The sequence below is a fragment of the Limanda limanda genome, chromosome 6 (genome assembly GCF_963576545.1).
Source record: "Limanda limanda chromosome 6, fLimLim1.1, whole genome shotgun sequence".
Lineage (NCBI taxonomy): Eukaryota > Metazoa > Chordata > Actinopteri > Pleuronectiformes > Pleuronectidae > Limanda > Limanda limanda.
This window is the reverse complement of record NC_083641.1, coordinates 10,730,458-10,749,730: the sequence shown is the minus strand read 5'-3', so window position 1 is coordinate 10,749,730 and position 19,273 is coordinate 10,730,458. Positions and strand designations below refer to the sequence as shown.

The 19,273-nt window shown below is 38.5% G+C and overlaps 1 protein-coding gene across 2 annotated transcripts; it reads left to right on the top strand.

Annotated features, from left to right (window-relative positions):
- Positions 1-1,353: 1,353 nt before the first annotated feature.
- Positions 1,354-17,699, top strand: unc119a (unc-119 homolog a (C. elegans)). Of its 2 annotated transcripts, none has more exons than XM_061073539.1 (5): positions 1,354-1,654; positions 14,796-14,909; positions 15,215-15,308; positions 17,064-17,236; positions 17,361-17,699. In XM_061073539.1, exons 1-5 carry the CDS (start codon positions 1,531-1,533, stop codon positions 17,471-17,473), a joined length of 618 nt encoding a protein of 205 aa, XP_060929522.1. In that variant the 5' UTR covers positions 1,354-1,530; the 3' UTR covers positions 17,474-17,699. The 2 variants fall into 2 exon arrangements, with proteins under 2 accessions (XP_060929522.1, XP_060929521.1); XM_061073538.1 differs by having other exon boundaries at positions 1,461-1,654; positions 15,218-15,308.
- Positions 17,700-19,273: the final 1,574 nt, after the last annotated feature.

Here is a 19,273-nt window from a genome sequence, read left to right as displayed (position 1 = left end):
TCTGGAAAGCAACTTTCCATCAGAAAAAATGAAATAAAAATATTATACCTGGACAGTTGTCTCATTTCCTTCTTTCTGTTTTCTCTAAAAGGACATAACAGTCTTTCGCTCAGGTCAAAAGTAGTACATGAAAGCAAGCACATCCAAACTTGATCGATAAGGTATGTTGACCGAAGCAATGCAAACCAACTTTGATTAATATTTGGGTAATGTTTTGGGCCCTGTGCCTGAAACGTTACTTAGAAGGTAACAAAAATGGTTGTGGGAGCATGTGTGGGTACGGATATTTCTTGTGTCGCCGTTGGCAACAAAAGAAGCTGGTGAATGTAGTGAAGTATTTAGCAGGTGGAGCTAGGGCCCGGATCCATCAGGAGCTGGTGGAGACCAAAATAAAGCAATAAAGAACAGTAAATGTTAACAACTTAATATACCAAGGTTGATTAGCATGGTGTTCTACTGCCCTAAGTGGCCAAACAGTGATTAACATTAAATCTGTTTTAAAAAAGAACAGGCCATGTGATGATACCTTACATGTTGAGATATGCAACCATAGACTGTAAATAAAAGCATGCAACATGGACAAAATTCAAGGCCCACGAGATTTTATTAAACTGAGGTTTAGGGAGCAAAGTGAAGCTGATATCTATTTATTTCTGTACATGGGGATCTCTTCTCTATTTTTCCACCTAGAGGACACTTCTTTTATAAGGGTTGTTGCATTGAGTAACAAGTAAAGTCTGACCCAACTAAATGACCCATAATCCTCTGCTAATGAGGAGAACAGTTTATTGACCTTACCTGAGTTCAGGTTAATATCAGTGTTCCTGTTTGTTTTCCTACATGTGTTAGGGGTTGCATCTCTGTGTGCCGAGTGTGTGGGTATGGAAAGACACTGAATGTGTGTGTGTGTGTGTGTGTGTGTGTGTGTGTGTGTGTGTGTGTGTGTGTGTGTGTGTGTGTGCGTGTGTGTGTGTGTGTGTGTATATGTGTGTATGTGTGTGTGTGTGTGTGTGTGTGTGTGTGTGTGTGTGTGTGTGCGCAGATGACGAGGCGCGCAGACCTGTCGGCCATGCACCTCTGGTCGGTTTAAAGCCACAGGATTTGGATTAAATAGCTTGTGAGAGAGCCGATGAGCCTTGGGCGAGGGAGGGAGGGAGGGAGGAGGAAAGCTAAGGGCTGATTTTTATCTTTTACCGGATCGAGGGAGGGAGGAGGAGGAGGAGGAGGAGGAGGAGGAGGAGGAGGAGGAGGAGGAGGAGGAGGAGGAGGAGGAGGAGGAGGAGGAGGAGGAGGAGGAGGAGGAGGAGGAGGCGGCACGGAGAATGAGTTATTCTTGTAGCCACACAGAGCCTGTTTGCTGCGCAGAGTATTAGCCTGCGCGTCACCAGAAGCCCCGACGCAAGTAAAATCGGCTCCTGCGGCGAACGACGCCGAGAGAGCATCATCATCACCATCACCTTCATCTCCAGCAGAACCCCCGGCTCCCCGTCAGGTCGCTCGCCGACTCAAACAGCACCTCTTCCGCTGGACATGAAAGTGCAGCAGGGCTACAACTCAGCAAACATGGGGATCCCGGTTACAACCGAAGAAGAGCTGCGCAGAAATACCGTAATAACGCCCGATGATGTGCTGGGGCTCCAGAAGATCACCAAGAGTGAGTGTAACCTGCTGAAACTGAGACTGTAGCTGAAGCCTGATTAATGTCACCCATCTGCTGCTGCTTCCTATCCCAGTGTCCTGACACTAACATATACACTCTGAGCGTAATTCCTCTATTTGTATTGGCTGTGCAGAGGAAGCTGACATAGATACCATGGACAGCGACACAGTCTGAAAGATCCTCAATGAGTCTCTATAGATTAGAATAAGAGGAAGTCAATGAACAGCTATGGGTTCAAAGTCTGACCCGACTACATTACCCATAATCCTCTGTTAATAAGGAGAACAGTTTATTGACCTTACCTGAGTTCAGGTTACAATCAGTGCTCCTGTATGATTTCCTACATGTGTTTGTTGGGGTTTGCATCTCTGTGTGCTGACTGAGTTTGTGGGAATGGAAAGAAATTGAAGGTGTGTGTGTTTGTGTGTGCTCCACAAATCCTGGCCCAAAAAACCCATCCTGGCACTCACCACATCCTCGTCTCTCCTCAAGACACCTGTGGCTGTGAGGTAACAGGTGGCCAGAGATGTGACCTGCCGATTATAGCTCCTCACAGACGAGTAATCTGACGTAACAAACACAAGAGAATAAAACAGCACGTTGTTTGACATATAATGGTATCTGTTCCCACGTTAGATCATGGGAACAGGAAAGCTTGTAACTCAGGTAGATCTGGTTTCAAGCACAAATATCAGCAGAGTTGTGTCCAATCTTTGCATCTTAAGATGGTTTTAATCTTGGTTTTCCCTTCTTTAACATTTCTCATGTAGCATATGTTGCATATTGATTAGGTGTGTGTCTCCTAATCCTACTTCAACTCTTGGTTTTATTCATGTGTTAACTGATGATATAAAGTAAGCTGTCTCTAGAATGAAACAGTAAAATACCATTTATTATTATTATTATTATTATTATTCGTTTCATGAGTACTACAATTCATGATATACTTCATAATATCATATAGTGTTACACAGATGACTTTCTTCTGATTGCTGTTACAATTGGTGAATTACTTGTGGAATCTTGCTAATTAAGTCTAGTCAGACTCATGCATTGTGTAAATTTTGTGGAAGTGGCATTACCCAATCATTTACCATTGAGCAAATAATATTAAAAAATAATAAATCAAATATTTTGTGTAGTCTACTTAATTTGTCCAATAATGAGCATAGTCAATGTACTAGTTGAGATCACTAAGGAAACATTACTTGACAATTTAATTTAATAAAAAATTTCCTAAATCACAAAATCTAAGCTTTTAACCTCACCCAATATCTTGGTCATTAAATGTGAGTAAAGTCTATCATCAGGGTATGAGTGGGTATTAAAGCTCTGAAAAATATTGTAGTCAACCTTTTTTTCAATGTTTAATGATATTCTAAATCATATGCTCCTAAACTAAACATCTAAATACACATCTTGACTAAAAACCCTCTTAAACAAAATATGCAAATATTTGCATTTGCCGTTACTCCGAAATTGATTGATGGACTGATTTAATACATTGACGACACAGAAAATGTGTTTTCTGATACTGCAAACGTTTATTTGCATTAATTTTCAATTACTCAAAAATGAAAACTATTTTTAAAACCAACTCTCTGCCCTCGTCCCTTCTCAGAGTACCAAATCTGTTTTCATTTCTGTACCACCTCATTAAAATGCAATAGTCGTGCTGCATCAGTGTGATAAAACCTAAATTACTCATGATGGTGCAGTAATCTCTGCTCTCCACTGACATGTAATCTGGATTATGTCAGGACGGCTGTAACACAGGATTCTGCAATGACGAGATGCACCTCAGGTAATTAATGACCTTGCAGGTCACATTAAAATGCAGCCATAGTCTTTTATTTTCTGGCTTTTGACAGCAGTAAATGTAATATCCACTAAAATAAATCCTTTATGGTCAAAGATGCCATCTGTCACTGATGTCCTTTCTGGTTATTTGAACCGTAGCTGGATGATATTTGGGTCTATATACGAATGAACTAGCGTTGAATCTGCTTCTTTGTTTCCAGTTAAAATGTCTCCCAACCATTTTAAATGGCAGACCATACAAGCGATGTACACCACAGAGAGAAGCATTCAGTCTCGCACAATTCAGACTCATCATTTTCTGTTGCAAGGGAAAGAAAATTGTTGTTGGTAAATTACTTTTCCAGTTGTGCTTTTGGGAGGTAAATACTGTACCACCATTTTGGTGCAGCCTGGCTCCAGTTTGTCACGGTGGTTCAGTGCTGATAAGCGAGGCGCAGCGCGTCATTGTCACACAGGCAGAGAGGAGAAGAAATATAATCCAGGCAGATGAGAAGAGCTGCTGTGATATGAAAAATGACACATTATCATGTAGTGTATTCACTAGAGTTAATCCTTTTAACATGGGTATATACCAGAATCACATGTTTAAGCATGCGGCCCTCATCTTCAGATTCTCAGAAATTCCTCCAAGTATTTCCCGTTAGTTCTCTCCCCCTAGGGAATGATCTCGGACCTGTTAGTGATGAGTATAGAACATGGGTCTTCATCTATTAAGATCGAGGCATGTCCTCATAAATTCATCTTTTCTTTTACATATTATATGCTCACACACATGCAGTCATGTCTTGCTAAACCACGGGATGTGGGACGTTACTTTGCCTCAGGAGGCAACCTCTCTATATAATGTGTGCCTGACCCCCGCCAGTTAGACTTCACTATTGGCTGTGGTGCCTCTGGGTATCAAGATGCCCATTCTGACCTGTAAGATTCTCTGTAATAAACTTTACTATACAAGAACGGGGTCTTCGGAGTACTTCCTTCAACTTCAGCATCATCGACATTTCTGCTGCTTAGAATATACAATATCAGTTTACTGTTTAGATGATGGATGAGTTACTGTATCATTCGCAGCCAGGCAAACAAACAGAAACACTGTCAAAGCCAAATATATCTTATGTTCGTAACTCTCATTTTGTGACTTTATAATGCAGAGAATTACCATAATCATCATCGGACAACAGAAGTGTGACATAGAAATCATCCTTGGTTACATCAGCAATAACAATGATTTTTTAAGTTCGGTGTTTTAGTGGTGTTAAATGCATTTCTGAATAATTTTGTGTGGAGAATGTTGTTTATCTCTCAACCATCATGTCTCATTGTGTTTGCATGGCAGTGGACTGAAGACAGCAGTCAGAACGTTCTGATAAATAAAAAAAACCTAAAACTAATATCACCGAATATGCTCTCAAAATGCGGTTTAGTCTTTCACTTTAGAGATTCAAATGTAAATATAAAGATTCACTCATAACAAACTTAGAGCTCCTCCTACCTGGTCTGCAGATGGAGAGAAGTGTATAAGGTTGAGCTACATAAAGCAATAACTGTTGCTTTAAAATGTCACAAAATAACAGTCACGAACATAAGATATATTTGGCAGTGACAGTGTTTCTGTTTGTTTGCCTGGCTGCGTATCATAACTCATCCATCATGTAAACAATAAACTGATAATGTGTCATTTTTCATATAAAAAAATGATAATAGTATTGACCCCCATTCCTTAAATACATAACAAAGCAGTTTACTAAGTTGTCAGGGTGGTCCTGTGGTGGTGGTACTGTTATTCAATTTGTTTATGTTTCGTCTCTATAGTTTATGTCAAGGTCCCAAACAAATTTAATTCTTCAATCTAAAAGAAAAAAACAATATTTGTAGATTTCAGCAGTTTTGTCCATTTCCACTTAAATAACAGCATCGCTAAAACGCTTTCCAAGAACAGATACCATACAGTATATGAAAACAACATTAATTGTTATTGTGTAATGGGATACCACATTTGAACCCCTGCTGTGCTGTATATTTTACTCAAAGGTTCCTTCTACACTAATAGCTCATCAATTATTTGGCCTTAATAAGTCGAGGACACAGATCGGCCCTTGCTCTGGGCTGTGTGGGATCTCTGCTCACTATAGAGACAGCTTTAATTAAAATTGATTGGTGCGGCCGGTAGTTAATCTGAAATGCATACAGCTGTCACAAGGTTATTCTTTCAGAGTGATTTGACATGGAGAGAGCAAAGAGAGAGAGAAAGAGAGAGAAGAGAGAGAGAGAGAGAGAGAGAGAGAGAGAGAGAGAGAGAGAGAGAGAGAGAGAGAGAGAGAGAGAGAGAGAGAGAGAGAGAAGCGTGTTACGTCCACTTCAGTGACAAACGCTCATCAGATCAAATCTGGCAGCTGTTTTTAGACTGAGAACCACATGTCAAATATTATAAATGTTATCATTGGAAAGGTGCATTATAATCATAAACATATAGAGATACATTTATATGGAACGGTGAATACATAGAGAGAGATAGAGATAAAGGTAGATATAAAAAGCTGTAAAGAGATACAGAAATATTAAGAGATGGATATATAGCGATAGATATTCATTAAGAAGATATATGTATATATATATATATGGAAAGATAGAGAGCGATAGAGAGTTAGAGAAAGAGCATTATATAGATAAATAGATAGATAGATAGATAGATAGATAGATAGATAGATAGATAGATAGATAGATAGATAGATAGATAGATAGATAGATAGATAGATAGATAGATAGATAGATAGATAGATAGATAGATAGATAGATAGATAGATAGATAGATAGATAGATAGATAGATAGATAGATAGATAGATAGATAGATAGATAGATAGATAGATAGATAGATAGATAGATAGATAGATAGATAGATAGATAGATAGATAGATAGATAGATAGATAGATAGATAGATAGATAGATAGATAGATAGATAGATAGATAGATAGATAGATAGATAGATAGATAGATAGATAGATAGATAGATAGATAGATAGATAGATAGATAGATAGATAGATAGATAGATAGATAGATAGATAGATTCAGTACATATTCATGACATTTTCCACAGCTCCATATGCTTTGATGCTAAAGCCTCAGCCAGTGATTTTCTGACTTTACTGGTGCTACATGTCCATGGGTTGTGACCAGATCTACTAGAGAATGATAAAAAAAAATTCCCCCTGTTTCAAACATTTAAAGACCCCCCTCAAAAAAAGGGTTAGAGTGCCCAGACACTGATCACAAAACACCAATGATTAGAAGAACATCAGCAAAGGTGTAAATCTTTTTTACTGCTTTTCATTAATACTGTCGTGTCCGCTGAGATCATTTTATGGGTCCTTGGGTACATCCCAGACTGGGAGGCAGTGGTTTAGACCACCGGCCAGAAACATACATATTAAAGCTGATGTGTTTTTACTACGGCCAAAACATTTAAAATTAAACTGTGATGACACTTAACAGAGAGAATCCTACTCTATGCTATATTTTTTTATTTCCTGCAGAGCTTGGTGCCCTGGACATATTCATTTAAAAAAAATCTATACATACATTATGGATGGAACTATAGTTCCTGCAGACACAAGGAACCTTTGTCTCCCTGAATGAAATTTAGAGACTTCATAAAAACAAACATCGATGCAAACATAATAAAATCAGAAGTTTGTTCAGGGCTACTGGACGTGTATATTGAAAGAAATCAGAGCACCTGAAATACTTTGGTTACTTGTTGTATTAAGAGGTTGTTGGTGGGACCTCACTTCACACAGTCATTTATCTATATATTGCTTATTATTTGCTGGCGGGTTAGGGTTTGCATTTAATTCATGTAGAATTCAAATTGTTTAATGAAATGCCTAAGATGATATGATTTCAATGAAACTCTTTTTATTCTGCACTTGTGTCTCAGAAGTCATTTTAGATCATGTCCATAGATGAGGCTTGATCTGAACTGAGACAGACAAATCATTGATGTCCGTCCAGGTTCCTCTCACAGTCTGACCCTGAATGTGACAGAGTGGTCAGTGTGTATGTGTGTGTATGTGTGTGTGTGTGTGTGTGTGTGTTGTGTGTGTGTGTGTGTGTGTGCCCGCCCGCAGACACAGAGATTAGATAATACTCTGTAATGAAGTGGTGTCATGGGGTTCACCTGAAGCACACACACTCTGTATCGTGCTATTGGTGCGTGATGTGCTCCACAGTACATAACTCGAATTATTACGAACCCCACCGATCCTTGAGTACAGTTAAATTCAGGCGTAGATTATTAATTATCACTATATATTTTTTTACTTTTTCATGCTATGAAAATAACAAAAATATTAGTATAGAATCGTAAATATACAGAATCTACAGAGAAATAATTACAATTTAACTGTTCCCCTATTCATCAACAATAGAAAAGACATTGCAATGTGAGAGTCTGGAGGGAAATTGAACAATACTTCAGGTTAAAATCAACACATATGGCACATTAGCTGGTTAGCAATCAGCTATCAGCTATTTCACAAAAGCTGACATTAGCATTCAACCACTTCACTGCTAACATAAGTGCTTGATACTGTTGTCACGTGATATGATGGAAAAAGGGGTTCAACAATGCACCTCTTGAACAGATTTATTCAACCCTGGAGATATGTAACATTCTTCACTCCCTCAGATATGAAGCCAAAATATTCCAGACATGAACGCTGCCATCTTGTACCTGAGTCTGCTCAGTAGCGAACAGGAGTTCACATTATTGAGATGTCATCAGTACATACTCGACCAATCACGAGTCAGTCTGGATTTTCAATCATGATGTATCACCCCGTTATTATCGCATCAAGTAACTAATTAAAACCAAACATTCCAGGAAAATAAGCATTTGAAAGAATATCAGACTGATATTAACAGCCAATAATGACGGAAACCACCTCTGAGGTTTATATTTATATTAATATATTTGACCAGTAATTTTTCTTTTGACTTTAGTTCATGTCCCATCCACTAATGTGCAGGAGGCAGGGTTTAGGACCTATAATGTAGCCACCCACCAGGTTGCAATTTGGCCTCACTTTTGGGGAGATGTCAAATTGTCCTTCATTATATAAAGCAGCAAGCTTTCCAACCTGAGCATCATGTCGGTTGAAATGACAAGGAAGGAGACAGGGAGATTAAGGGATATTTCGAGTTTCGAGTTTATATTTACCAGACAGATTCGAAAGTCATGTTGATCTTCTCACGAAGCAAGAGAGTTAATAAACGTATAGCCAGAGAGTCTAACTATCGATTTTAGGAAGCAAAGGTTTTTTTTGTCCTTCAATGAATGGCCCTATGTTTCAAAGTTTAGATTAGACTTAAAAAACCCGGTACATTATTTTATTTTTCCACTCTGTGACACAGGCCAGAGAGCAACAAGAGATAAGAATCTAATCTGCATTCAGCTGCTCAGAGAGCAGCCTTTCCATGAACCTCACCAGTTGCCAGTTTGCCTACAGGTGATATGAACAGTGAGACATGAAAAAACCTGCCATACACAGGTGCACTATATATCACAATGTGGACAAGGTTTAGTGCTCACGTCACTATAGCCGCCTGCAGCTACAGATTATTATAATGTGAAGTCAACATGCCTGTATTGTGTTTCCTCATATTGTGGCATTAATTCAACATAGTCTCGGCACCGATCGGGACCAGAAAGTCAAACGGAAAGAATAAGGCATGTGAAGTCAATCCCTGTGGCTGAAAGTCTGTAACTCCGGGCTAATCTCTGGGATTAAGGAGCTATAAGTGGCAGCTCGCTTGCTCTTCATGAATGCCACTTTGGTGTCAGACAGACTTCGAGTATCTGAATACAGAAACACATCATGACTCAAGACCCGGTGCTAATTTTACTCCCTATGGGGGCTGCTGCCAAACACATCTTTTCAGGACGTTATTGATTTTTAGAGTGAAATTTGACCTAAATCTGCTTTTGGTTTTGGTGTCATGACTTTGGTGTTGACACAGAGGATCCAATATTTGAAACCACACAAAAAATAATTTCTAATGCAAAAAACCAACAACTCGAAATCATGTTAAGACATAAAAAGTAAATGTAGAATTGAACAATCCTCCTCAGAGTGAGAGTAGAAGGACCATAGTGTGTAATGGTGTCAGATCAACTGTGCTGAGAGTTAATATCTTTCTTCACAGGAGCAGTAAAGAGTATTGTAATCTATCCTATAATATAAACATATCCTCTTAATGTTCTGCCTCCAATCTATACAGTCTTCGTTGCTCCGCTGCTTCAGGATTGTGAAACTAGACGATAGGTAGGCCTCTTTTTTATAGGAGTAGGCCTCAGGTATAGCCTTCCGTTCATCAAGTGTCAGACAAGGAACATTTCCAATTTGCATACGACTGATGTCAAACCCAAGATACGCTCCTTTGATTCGCTGTTGCACCCTGTTGTTGCAGAGCAGCCAGGTGGATGAGGGGAAGCAACAAGACGGACTAATCGAGCTGGCGTGCTATCAGAAGGAGCGTTGCTAGGCGACAGTGTTGAAGGAAGTGAAGTGGAGCATTTTTTGTATGTGTGCTGTGCATGTGAAAGAAGAAAGGAAAAAAGAAAGAAGAATGAGATACGAACGTATTTATCTTGGTGTTTTTTAATATTGTACTGGAGTCAATCTACCCTGATAATTTCAAGACATTGTGATTTATTGAGGCAGATTTGAATGGTTAATTCTTCCTAGCATTATATTGTATTTTCCTGTTATTTTCCAAAACCACTTCGATGTCTTTACCAAAAAATATCAACACTGGTACAAGGTAGAAGAAGAGACTCTGAGACAGGATAAAAGTTTAAACAGTCTTTACGAGAATGTTCAGTATAAGGATGTAAAAACACGAGCATGCAAAGGTTTCCAAAGACACAGAGACTAGAGGCGGGTCCAAAACAAAGCTTTGCCGTTAACTTAAAGAATGATCACAGTAAAAAATTTCTGGTATGTTACCAGGGGAACTGATGAGGAAAACTGGCACTGAGATCAGGGAAGCAGGGTATAAATACAGGAGAAAACAAGAAACAGGTAAAAAATGGTATGGGAAAACAATCACAGGGGAAATAAGACAAAGATTGGAAGTAAAGTATTCTGAAATAGGAGACAACAAAATAAAAGCAGAAGTAAATAAAAACATGCAAAAACTGTAAAACGTCTTAACACAAAGAACAGTGGTAAAGACAATATGACCATATAGCTATTAGCCAGTTAGCTTAGCTCATCATTAAGACTGTAATTGCACTAACACTTACAACTTTACACATCTCATTTGTTTAATCCATAAAAAAACTAAAACAAAAGCAGATTGTAGTTTTGTGTGGACTATTTCACAGCTAGGCTAAGTTACGCTAGCTGGCTGCTGGCTGTAGCCCTTTACAGGACAAACAGACACGAAAGTGCGCGCAAGTTTCACAAAATATCACACTCTTCTTTTAACAATTCTTCATTTTTGCACAAGTGTGACTTTATGTTCTGTCGGCTTCTGAAATTATTTCTCAGTTTCTTCACCAACATTTCCAGCTTACATCCTATGTTCCTAATGAATAGCTTCCATATGAGGTCTGTCAATTATTCTCAGTATCACAGCTATGTTTAGATATAACATGATTTTTGTCATTCACTTAATGTAAAATACAGATAATTTACGCCTATTTCCAAGTGAAAAATATTTCCAGATTCAAAATCCCATGAGTAAGATATTGTTTCCATCGATGACATTTAGATTCTGCCATTGATCATGTGTCAATTAATGATGTTTGTGGTGGATTCCTCTGTGTTCTATCTTTTCAGAAATTAAAATCTACAATTTGATAAATGACATAATTTTGCCGCAATATTGCCAATACATTTCCTTAACAACCCCAACTGGAGGCCTTGTGTCTATTATCACTGACACAAGGCCGTGGTTGGTCATTAAAAACTGATCAAACCGCAGCCTATAGAAGAGGCCTTATTGATCAGATTCAGTTTACAGAGAGGGTTTGTGGTGTGTTGAGCTTCATGTGACTGTAGGTGTGATGTGATTATGTGGGATTTCTTGAAGTGGACTGTGTGAAAGTTACTTTGTTGGCTGTGCTAATAGATTAAACGCTCCATCTGTCTTTTTCAGCAGGTTTGGCAAGTAGTATTGTCTGATTCACAAAATACATCCCGCGGTCATCTGCCCACAGAGAGGGCGAGCTCACTGATAGCTACGCGAGATGTATTCAGAGCACAGAGCCAACAGATTTTAATTCTTTGCCAGACCGTACTTTACAGTGAGAGAGAAGATTTCTTACTCATTACTATGTGGTTTGGGTCTGAGAAAGTGTTTAAACCGTAGACTGTTTATAAAGTTGGACGATATGACAACTCTCCAAAAGGGAAGACAAAAGTCTCTTGATTGCCCTCCTCCTGGTGGCAGACTGCAGTATAGGTCATAAATCCTGAGTAAAATCCTGATTAAACGTCAAATAAATGATCCTCAAATATAGTTTCTAACCCTAACCCTTACCATTCTTTTAGTTTCTTATCACACTGATGTTTCTCCAAGTGTTTTTTTATGTTTTGATTAGTTATTTGATTCTATCTGGCTCTGAATGTGCAAGATGGTTCGGATCCGGGAGATTTTGACTTTGTTTCTTGATAGTGGGAGGAAATGGAGACTCTTCGACCATTTATATATAAAATATATGCATGTATTGTTCATATCAGTGCTCTAAGTGGTGAACAGACATGCAGTGTCGATATGTGCTTTAGAAAGTAGTTTGGTACAGTATTATCATGTATTATTAGTAGTATTTGATGAAGTTGTTATTATCATCTAGTCTTACATGGTTCTGGTCACTTTAAACTAACTCTGCAGTGACTCAGGCCACATGCAGTCACTCTATAAATAGCGTGTGAATTTTTTTTCTTGCCGTTGCTATAGAAAAACACACGGTCCCGGACAAACAGTAGGCTTATAGTAATATTCTCAGAGAAGATAAGCGCCTCACATCAAATAAACTGGCACTAGAGGGCACTGCATCAAGTGGAAGCCCGCTAACCCTCTTACTGCTGTTTGGAAAGCAACATAAGGAGACTGCGTTTTTGAGCCAGAGCAGCTTTACGTGCAAATCTCTTGACCAGTCTTGTGACGTTCACCATGGAAACACTGCGCTCTTATCAACAGTACATTAACATGAACTCATCACCATGGAGGAGGCCTGTCCACGCTGCAGTGTGTCTGCAGAAAGATGCCACAGCAACAAGTGTTCATGCAGTGCTTTTACATACAAATAGGAAGAACTTTAGTTTTGGACATTTCTTGTCCAAAGTTACTCCAATATTTCTTATGAGTGAGCATCCAGACATGAAAACCATGATTGCACAAGTCAGGAAGAAGACATAACATTCTTCACTTTTATATAAAAGGTCATATAAGCATCAGAGAGATTTATACAACATAAATTTGAACAAATAGTCATGATTTAAACATCCAATCAACCTGCTGACCAGCTGTGCAGCACAGCTGAACCTAAGTGTTATGAAGGCAAATTGACTTGAAGCTCAAGTTGTCAGTCTGTTGCTTTATTTTTATTGTGAAGCTCTGTGATGTGATCCTTTTGAAAGCAATAAGGTTTAAGGTAATAAGGTTTGTAAAGTCATGCTCTTAGGTATATAATATATTAGCATTTAAATGATCCAATAAATAAGTTGCATTTTCTTTGTATGACTCTCACAGCCCAAGAACGAGACATTGTTGCTGTAGTATCTCTGTCAGAAACTTTTTCTGTTTCGATTCATCTGTCTTTTACACAAGCGCTCAAAATATGCCATCTCCTGTGAGCTCTAAATAGCGACATTTTTGTACTAGGTGTCAGCTACCGTGTACTGTACTTTATGAAAAGGTCTATAAATATCTTCAAGCAGGTGGCTAAAGCCGGTGTGGCCCATCTGCTCCCTAACCCTCAGAAACAGAAGAAGTCAGAAACAGAAGAAGATGTAACAGTGTGAGTGTGTTTGTGACCATATGCTTGCATATAAATACACAGATCATCTTCCCTGTGTGTTTGTGATAAAGTCCGTGTAACGTTTGACCTCAGTTAATGTCTTTTTTTAACGTGTTACATGTGAAAGTAGCCTTAAGAAAGTCTCTTCAAGGCTTACGCAACATAGACTGCCAATAATAACCCTAATGAGATAGTGTGTGTGTGTGTGTGTGTGTGTGTGTGTGTGTGAGAGAGAGGGGGTGGGGGTGTACTCTCTCTCTCTCTTTCTCTGTAAGCATGGGTGAGACACTACCCTCCCAACGGGGCAGGATTAGGCCTAAGAGGCTTATTGTTTTTTACCATCACATGGACCAACTGGTTATCAAACACACACACACACACACAGACACACACACACACACACACACACACACACACACACACGCATGCAGTGCCAGCATGGACAAATCTGTCCCTCTGCTCAGGATACTGATACACTCTTCCCATGCGTTTGTGTTCACTGGACCTGACGATCTGTTGTTTAATTAAAAATTAAAGTAAAAGAAAAAAGAAAAGTAAAGTTCAATTGACTGTATCGCCGGTATACAGCAAACCGCCAATTTCTCAAATTCAAGAGTCAAGAGGTGAAAGTGTGTGCTGATATGAAATGTTGGAAGTTTCAGATTACAAATGTAATTCTTCAATAAACCATTCACTTCAAAAGTCAAAATTGGATTTTCTAATTTGTTTTGATTAACAAAAATGTAACTACACTAGAGACATAAAACAAAGTCAAAAAATATAAAAAACTAAGACATGCCAAAGGGTGAAATAATAAACAAATTAAACCACCATTCACACAGTATGTACATAACACCATAACAAATGAACATGTTGTGTTATATTGCAGTAAATATGAGCTGTGTATACTTGATACTGTGTTATTTGTGTTGATCCTGCAGAGAGAGCCCTCCTCTGTTCCTCTTCTGAATGTTTCTTCATTGTTTCCCATTAAAGGTTTAAAATCAAGGGTTTAAGAATGTCAGGTGTTTAGACTCTGTAACTGACGTAAAAATGTTGGGCATAGAGAAATAGGTGATATGAGGGAAATTGCTTCCCTGGATTGTGAAGTTACAGAGGTGAGAATTCCAAAATAGGTCACAGAGGCGTCTTTAGTACAATTTTATAAATGGACATTTACTGCCTGATATAAAGTTTGCTTAATTCAAAGTGGGTTGAGTCTGTAGTATATTTGTGTCCATGTATACATTCTAAAGGCTCCTCTCCTCTCTGTTTTTTGTTTTGCAGATTATCTTTGTTCTCCAGAAGAAAACGTCCACATGATCGACTTCACCAGGTTTAAGATCCGTGACATGGAAACAGGGACAGTCCTGTTTGAGATCACTAAACCTCCAACCCCAGGTCAGCTCCAAAACCTGACGCACAAATTGTAACATATATTTTCCAGATTGAGTTAATGAAGGCTTCAAAACATTATTTAAAATAGTTTTGTATGATCTTTTCCTTGTCAGATGGCCTTGTAAAGGATATGCTACTACAACAAAAATAGTAGTAGTAATGAATTTATTTTCATGTCAACTTAATATTGACTGCATGTACAGTGAGCTATAGCCACATTTATCTCCCCTGATGAAATTAATGAAATTAAGCATTTGGAGAAGTTTGATTTTGTTGGTCTTACTGATTTTTTTTCTATCTCTGTTTAGCAGGAGATAAAAAGCATTGTGACCCCAACGCCGGCCGTTTCGTGCGATACCAGTTCACCCCAGCCTTCCTGCAGTTGCGGCAGGTTGGAGCCACGTAAGTTCACTGTGTGTTCGTTTCCTCCACACGAGAGATGAAGACTTGAGACCTGTGTCCTTGAACGAGCACAGTGATGCAATAGTGTCCTTTCAACCCCTGCTGCTCTGACAGAAGACACACAGCAGATGTAGGAGGCGTGTGGGCTTCAGTGTGTGGCGACAGGCTGACGGTGATGAGTGTGAACACACAGAGCGACGCAGCCCACCTCCTGAGTCAGGCAGCAAATAACTGTCAGAGCTCCTGAGTGGTGTTTATCATTTGACTCCTACTCTGACTGCAGAGTTCAATCTAAACCAACAACTAACTCATCTAGATCTAATCAAAAAGATCAATGTATATTTTAGATATCATTGGCAGCGCCTCAGAAAAGATACATGTCGATTGTCGTTCTGGAGGATCTTTTTAAAGGGTCATTTGTCAAAGTTTTTTTGTCAATGTTGTCAGAAGTTGTATCCACTATTGTATCCACTGTATTATGTCAGATTGGCTGAACAGACAAAAACTGAAAAAAAGATAATTGTTGGTTGTTTTCATGGTTTCGCTCTGCCCACTCAGTTTGTGGCCATGATTTAGTCACACGCGTTTCCTAAAGAAAAATACTATATTTTAGGACAGATAAAATATAAATCAGGTTTTTCTAAAGACTGCCCTCAGGACTGACGTGTTCTGCACACTGGACTTTTAAAAAAGTAGATCATGAAAACAACTTTGAAGATGCAGATACTCTGGTCTGCCTAGCGAACGCTGTTTGACCGAATCATAGAACTGCTGAGGTCAGAAACAGGGCAAGCCTGTAGAGCTGTGATTATAGATATACACACTTACAATTCTTCTCGTTTTACCAGTTAGTAATGACTTCAACTTTTACACACTTAGAATTAGTTTAAGATATACTGAACCAAACTTAAAAAGACAAAAACATGATGCTAGCTCACCTGTTCTGTTTCAGAGGCCCCTCACAAACAGAGGCTTGAGTCATTCTGCAGCAGCCACTTGTTTGGTTACCTTTGCTGCAGTTTGTCTCTGTCTCCATTTTAATTATCTTGTCCACTGTCCATTGTCCACTGTCTAAATAAAATGTACAAAAAATAAATGGAAGGATTTTGCCTAGCTTTTATGCTGGCATAAAAACAGGAATAAAAAATGTGCAGAAAAGTACCTTTTGTTCTGAAAGCAATTTAGAACCACTGCCACAAATCTGAACCAATTCAATAGATGTTGCAGTTATAATGGTGACTCCCATTCCCAGAGATCCTCCAATTTTTCCCTGAAAAAAGCTTTAGCACTTCTATATAATCTATAAAGGTTGTGTAAGGATTGATTTCAGCTAAGACCAAAACACACCAATAGCAGTGATACCAGCACTGTTAACCTTTGCTGTATTTTTACAGCTAAATTCCCCAAGATACCCAGTAGAAATATCATAAAACATCTTTACAGTTTGTAACCGCTTTTTGCATGGCATTATGGGTAAAGTGCATGATGCAACACGTCATTTACTGTAACTTTGTATATTTTTGGGTTGCGATAGTCCTATAAGCCAAAGGTGGGTTATTGTTTTTAAAAGGTTAACTCTCAATGTGTGTGAGATTTCTTAATCTGATGGACTTTATTGAAATGATGTTGCTTCGATTCCCATATATCACTTAGAATTGATGGAAGTTGTCAGTAACCTGTAAAGTTCATCTGACCTTTGAGCTGCCTATTTACAATACAGATAAACATTTAATTTCTCCCCCTGTGTCTCTGCAGGGTGGAGTTCACAGTGGGCGATACCCCCATCAACAACTTCCGCATGATCGAAAGACACTACTTCCGCAATCAGCTGCTCAAGAGCTTTGATTTTGAGTTTGGCTTCTGCATGCCCAGCAGCAAGAACACTTGCGAGCATATCTACGAGTTCCCCGCACTGTCAGAGGAAATCAGTGAGTGTGACACACACACACACACACACAAACACAAGAATCACAAGAGACAAATACACCCACACGTGGATGTTTTATCAGATCTAACAGGATTGGATGTTGTTGTGTGCTTCTTCTCTGTCAGTGCGAGAGATGATTCTGCATCCTTACGAGACGCAGTCGGACAGCTTCTACTTTGTGGACAACAAGCTGGTGATGCACAACAAGGCGGATTACTCCTACAGTGGGGGGCCTTAAGAAGACACCCCACCCTCCACCCTTTCACTCCCCCTCTGTTCTAGACATTTTCCATGATCCAGGCACCACGTCTGACCACAACCGATGGACAATCCACTCTCGTCTCGCTCCTGTTACTTTAACATTTTATTCCAATTCAGGTATTCAGTCACGTTTCTCCCTCTCTTTTGCAGGAACATTGAATTCTGCCAGTTTTATCATCAGTTTGCATGAGTGTGTGTGTGTGTGTGTGTGTGTGTGTGTGTGTGTGTGTGTGTTTGTGTGTGTGTGTGTGTGTGTGTGTGTGTGATTGTGTGTGTGTGCGCGTGTATGTGTGTGATTGTGTGTGTGCGCGTGTGTGTGTCTGTGTGGGCAGTAAACACATGCAGTGTCTGTACATGCTGTCGATTTCAGTGTGTTTATGTGGGCTCCACTTGATCATTAGGGAAACCAGGATTCATTTACATGTTGTGTGTTTTCATAGTCGTGAATGTGAAAAGGATGAGGAGACAATATTTGTCCTGAATTACATCATGAGACAAAGAGAGAGTTTAAATTGAAATAAAAAAAAGTTTAATCATCCATTTGGATGTACAGTATATTTATATAGTTTGTATAGAATCTCATTACATTTTTACTCCTGAAGCTTCTCAGATTTGTAGACGTCCTCCTCCTGTGAGCGTTGTCATTGTTCAGTCGAATGACAAACAGAGATGTGTTCTTTGTCTATGTTAAAGTGTCATTTGTTTTACGTCCTTTGGTTCATAGTACTACTACTAACGTCAGGAGTATTTTTTAAATAAATAGCCATTTTGAAGTGTCAGAAAACATTCATTAGTCAAAAGTCAAAGGTCTGATATCAATTTTGATAACCAGTATGTTCTCTGTAGTTCTGAAGCACTATGTATATTGTATGATAAATGTTTTAAATTAAAAAAAAGTATGTAAAGTTTTGACAGCCGAGATACCATCACTGCAATAAATATGGGATTTTTTTCAAAGATTTTATATACGTTGTGTTTTTTTTCCACAAAGGATGAAATGTAGAACAAGAGAAATAAACCATTTGCTAAAAGCCATGCTGAACAGACAATAAATTATCTAAACAATAGATATTAATAACAGTTAAAGTCTTAGTTGCATTACAATTACCTACCGGCGGGAAGAAATATATTTATTACAAAATAATGGAGTTGCCAGATGTTGTTCAGTTTATATTTTTTCTCCCCTAATGCATTGATTCAAGTCACAAAACCTTCCAGACATGTTTTAAGACATAAAAAAAAAGAAATTAAAAAAAGACTTTTCTGTAATTGCTTATTTATAAATATTTAAATGTATTCTTCTTCTTCGCATTAAACAATCCAGAATCTATGGATATGGATATGAATACAATGTCTAATATTCACAAGCTGTATAAACTGGCCTAAAGGGCTGTATTGGTCTCATTATTTAATTGAAATAATGTATTAATTAAACATGATTCTTGGTCTTGGAGAGTTTCATCTGAACCTGAGGTCTAACAGCCTGAATCTGTAGGACAAACTAAATATAAGTTGCTTTGGATAAAAGCGTCTGCCAATAATGTTGAATTTCAAATTTAAGCCATGGAATGTTGTCCAACTTAAAAAAAGAGAACTTGTATTTTCCTTTTAACCTAGTTTTTGGTCATTCTTATAAATTAACTGGGCAACCCAAAGGCTTTAAGCTAATATATTTTACCCTATGTAATTGAATGTGTTTTACCTCAGCGTTTATCAGGCGTCATAACGAAGGAAAAACTAATTGTCTCTGCTGCCATCTTCTGTAAGAACAGTCTTA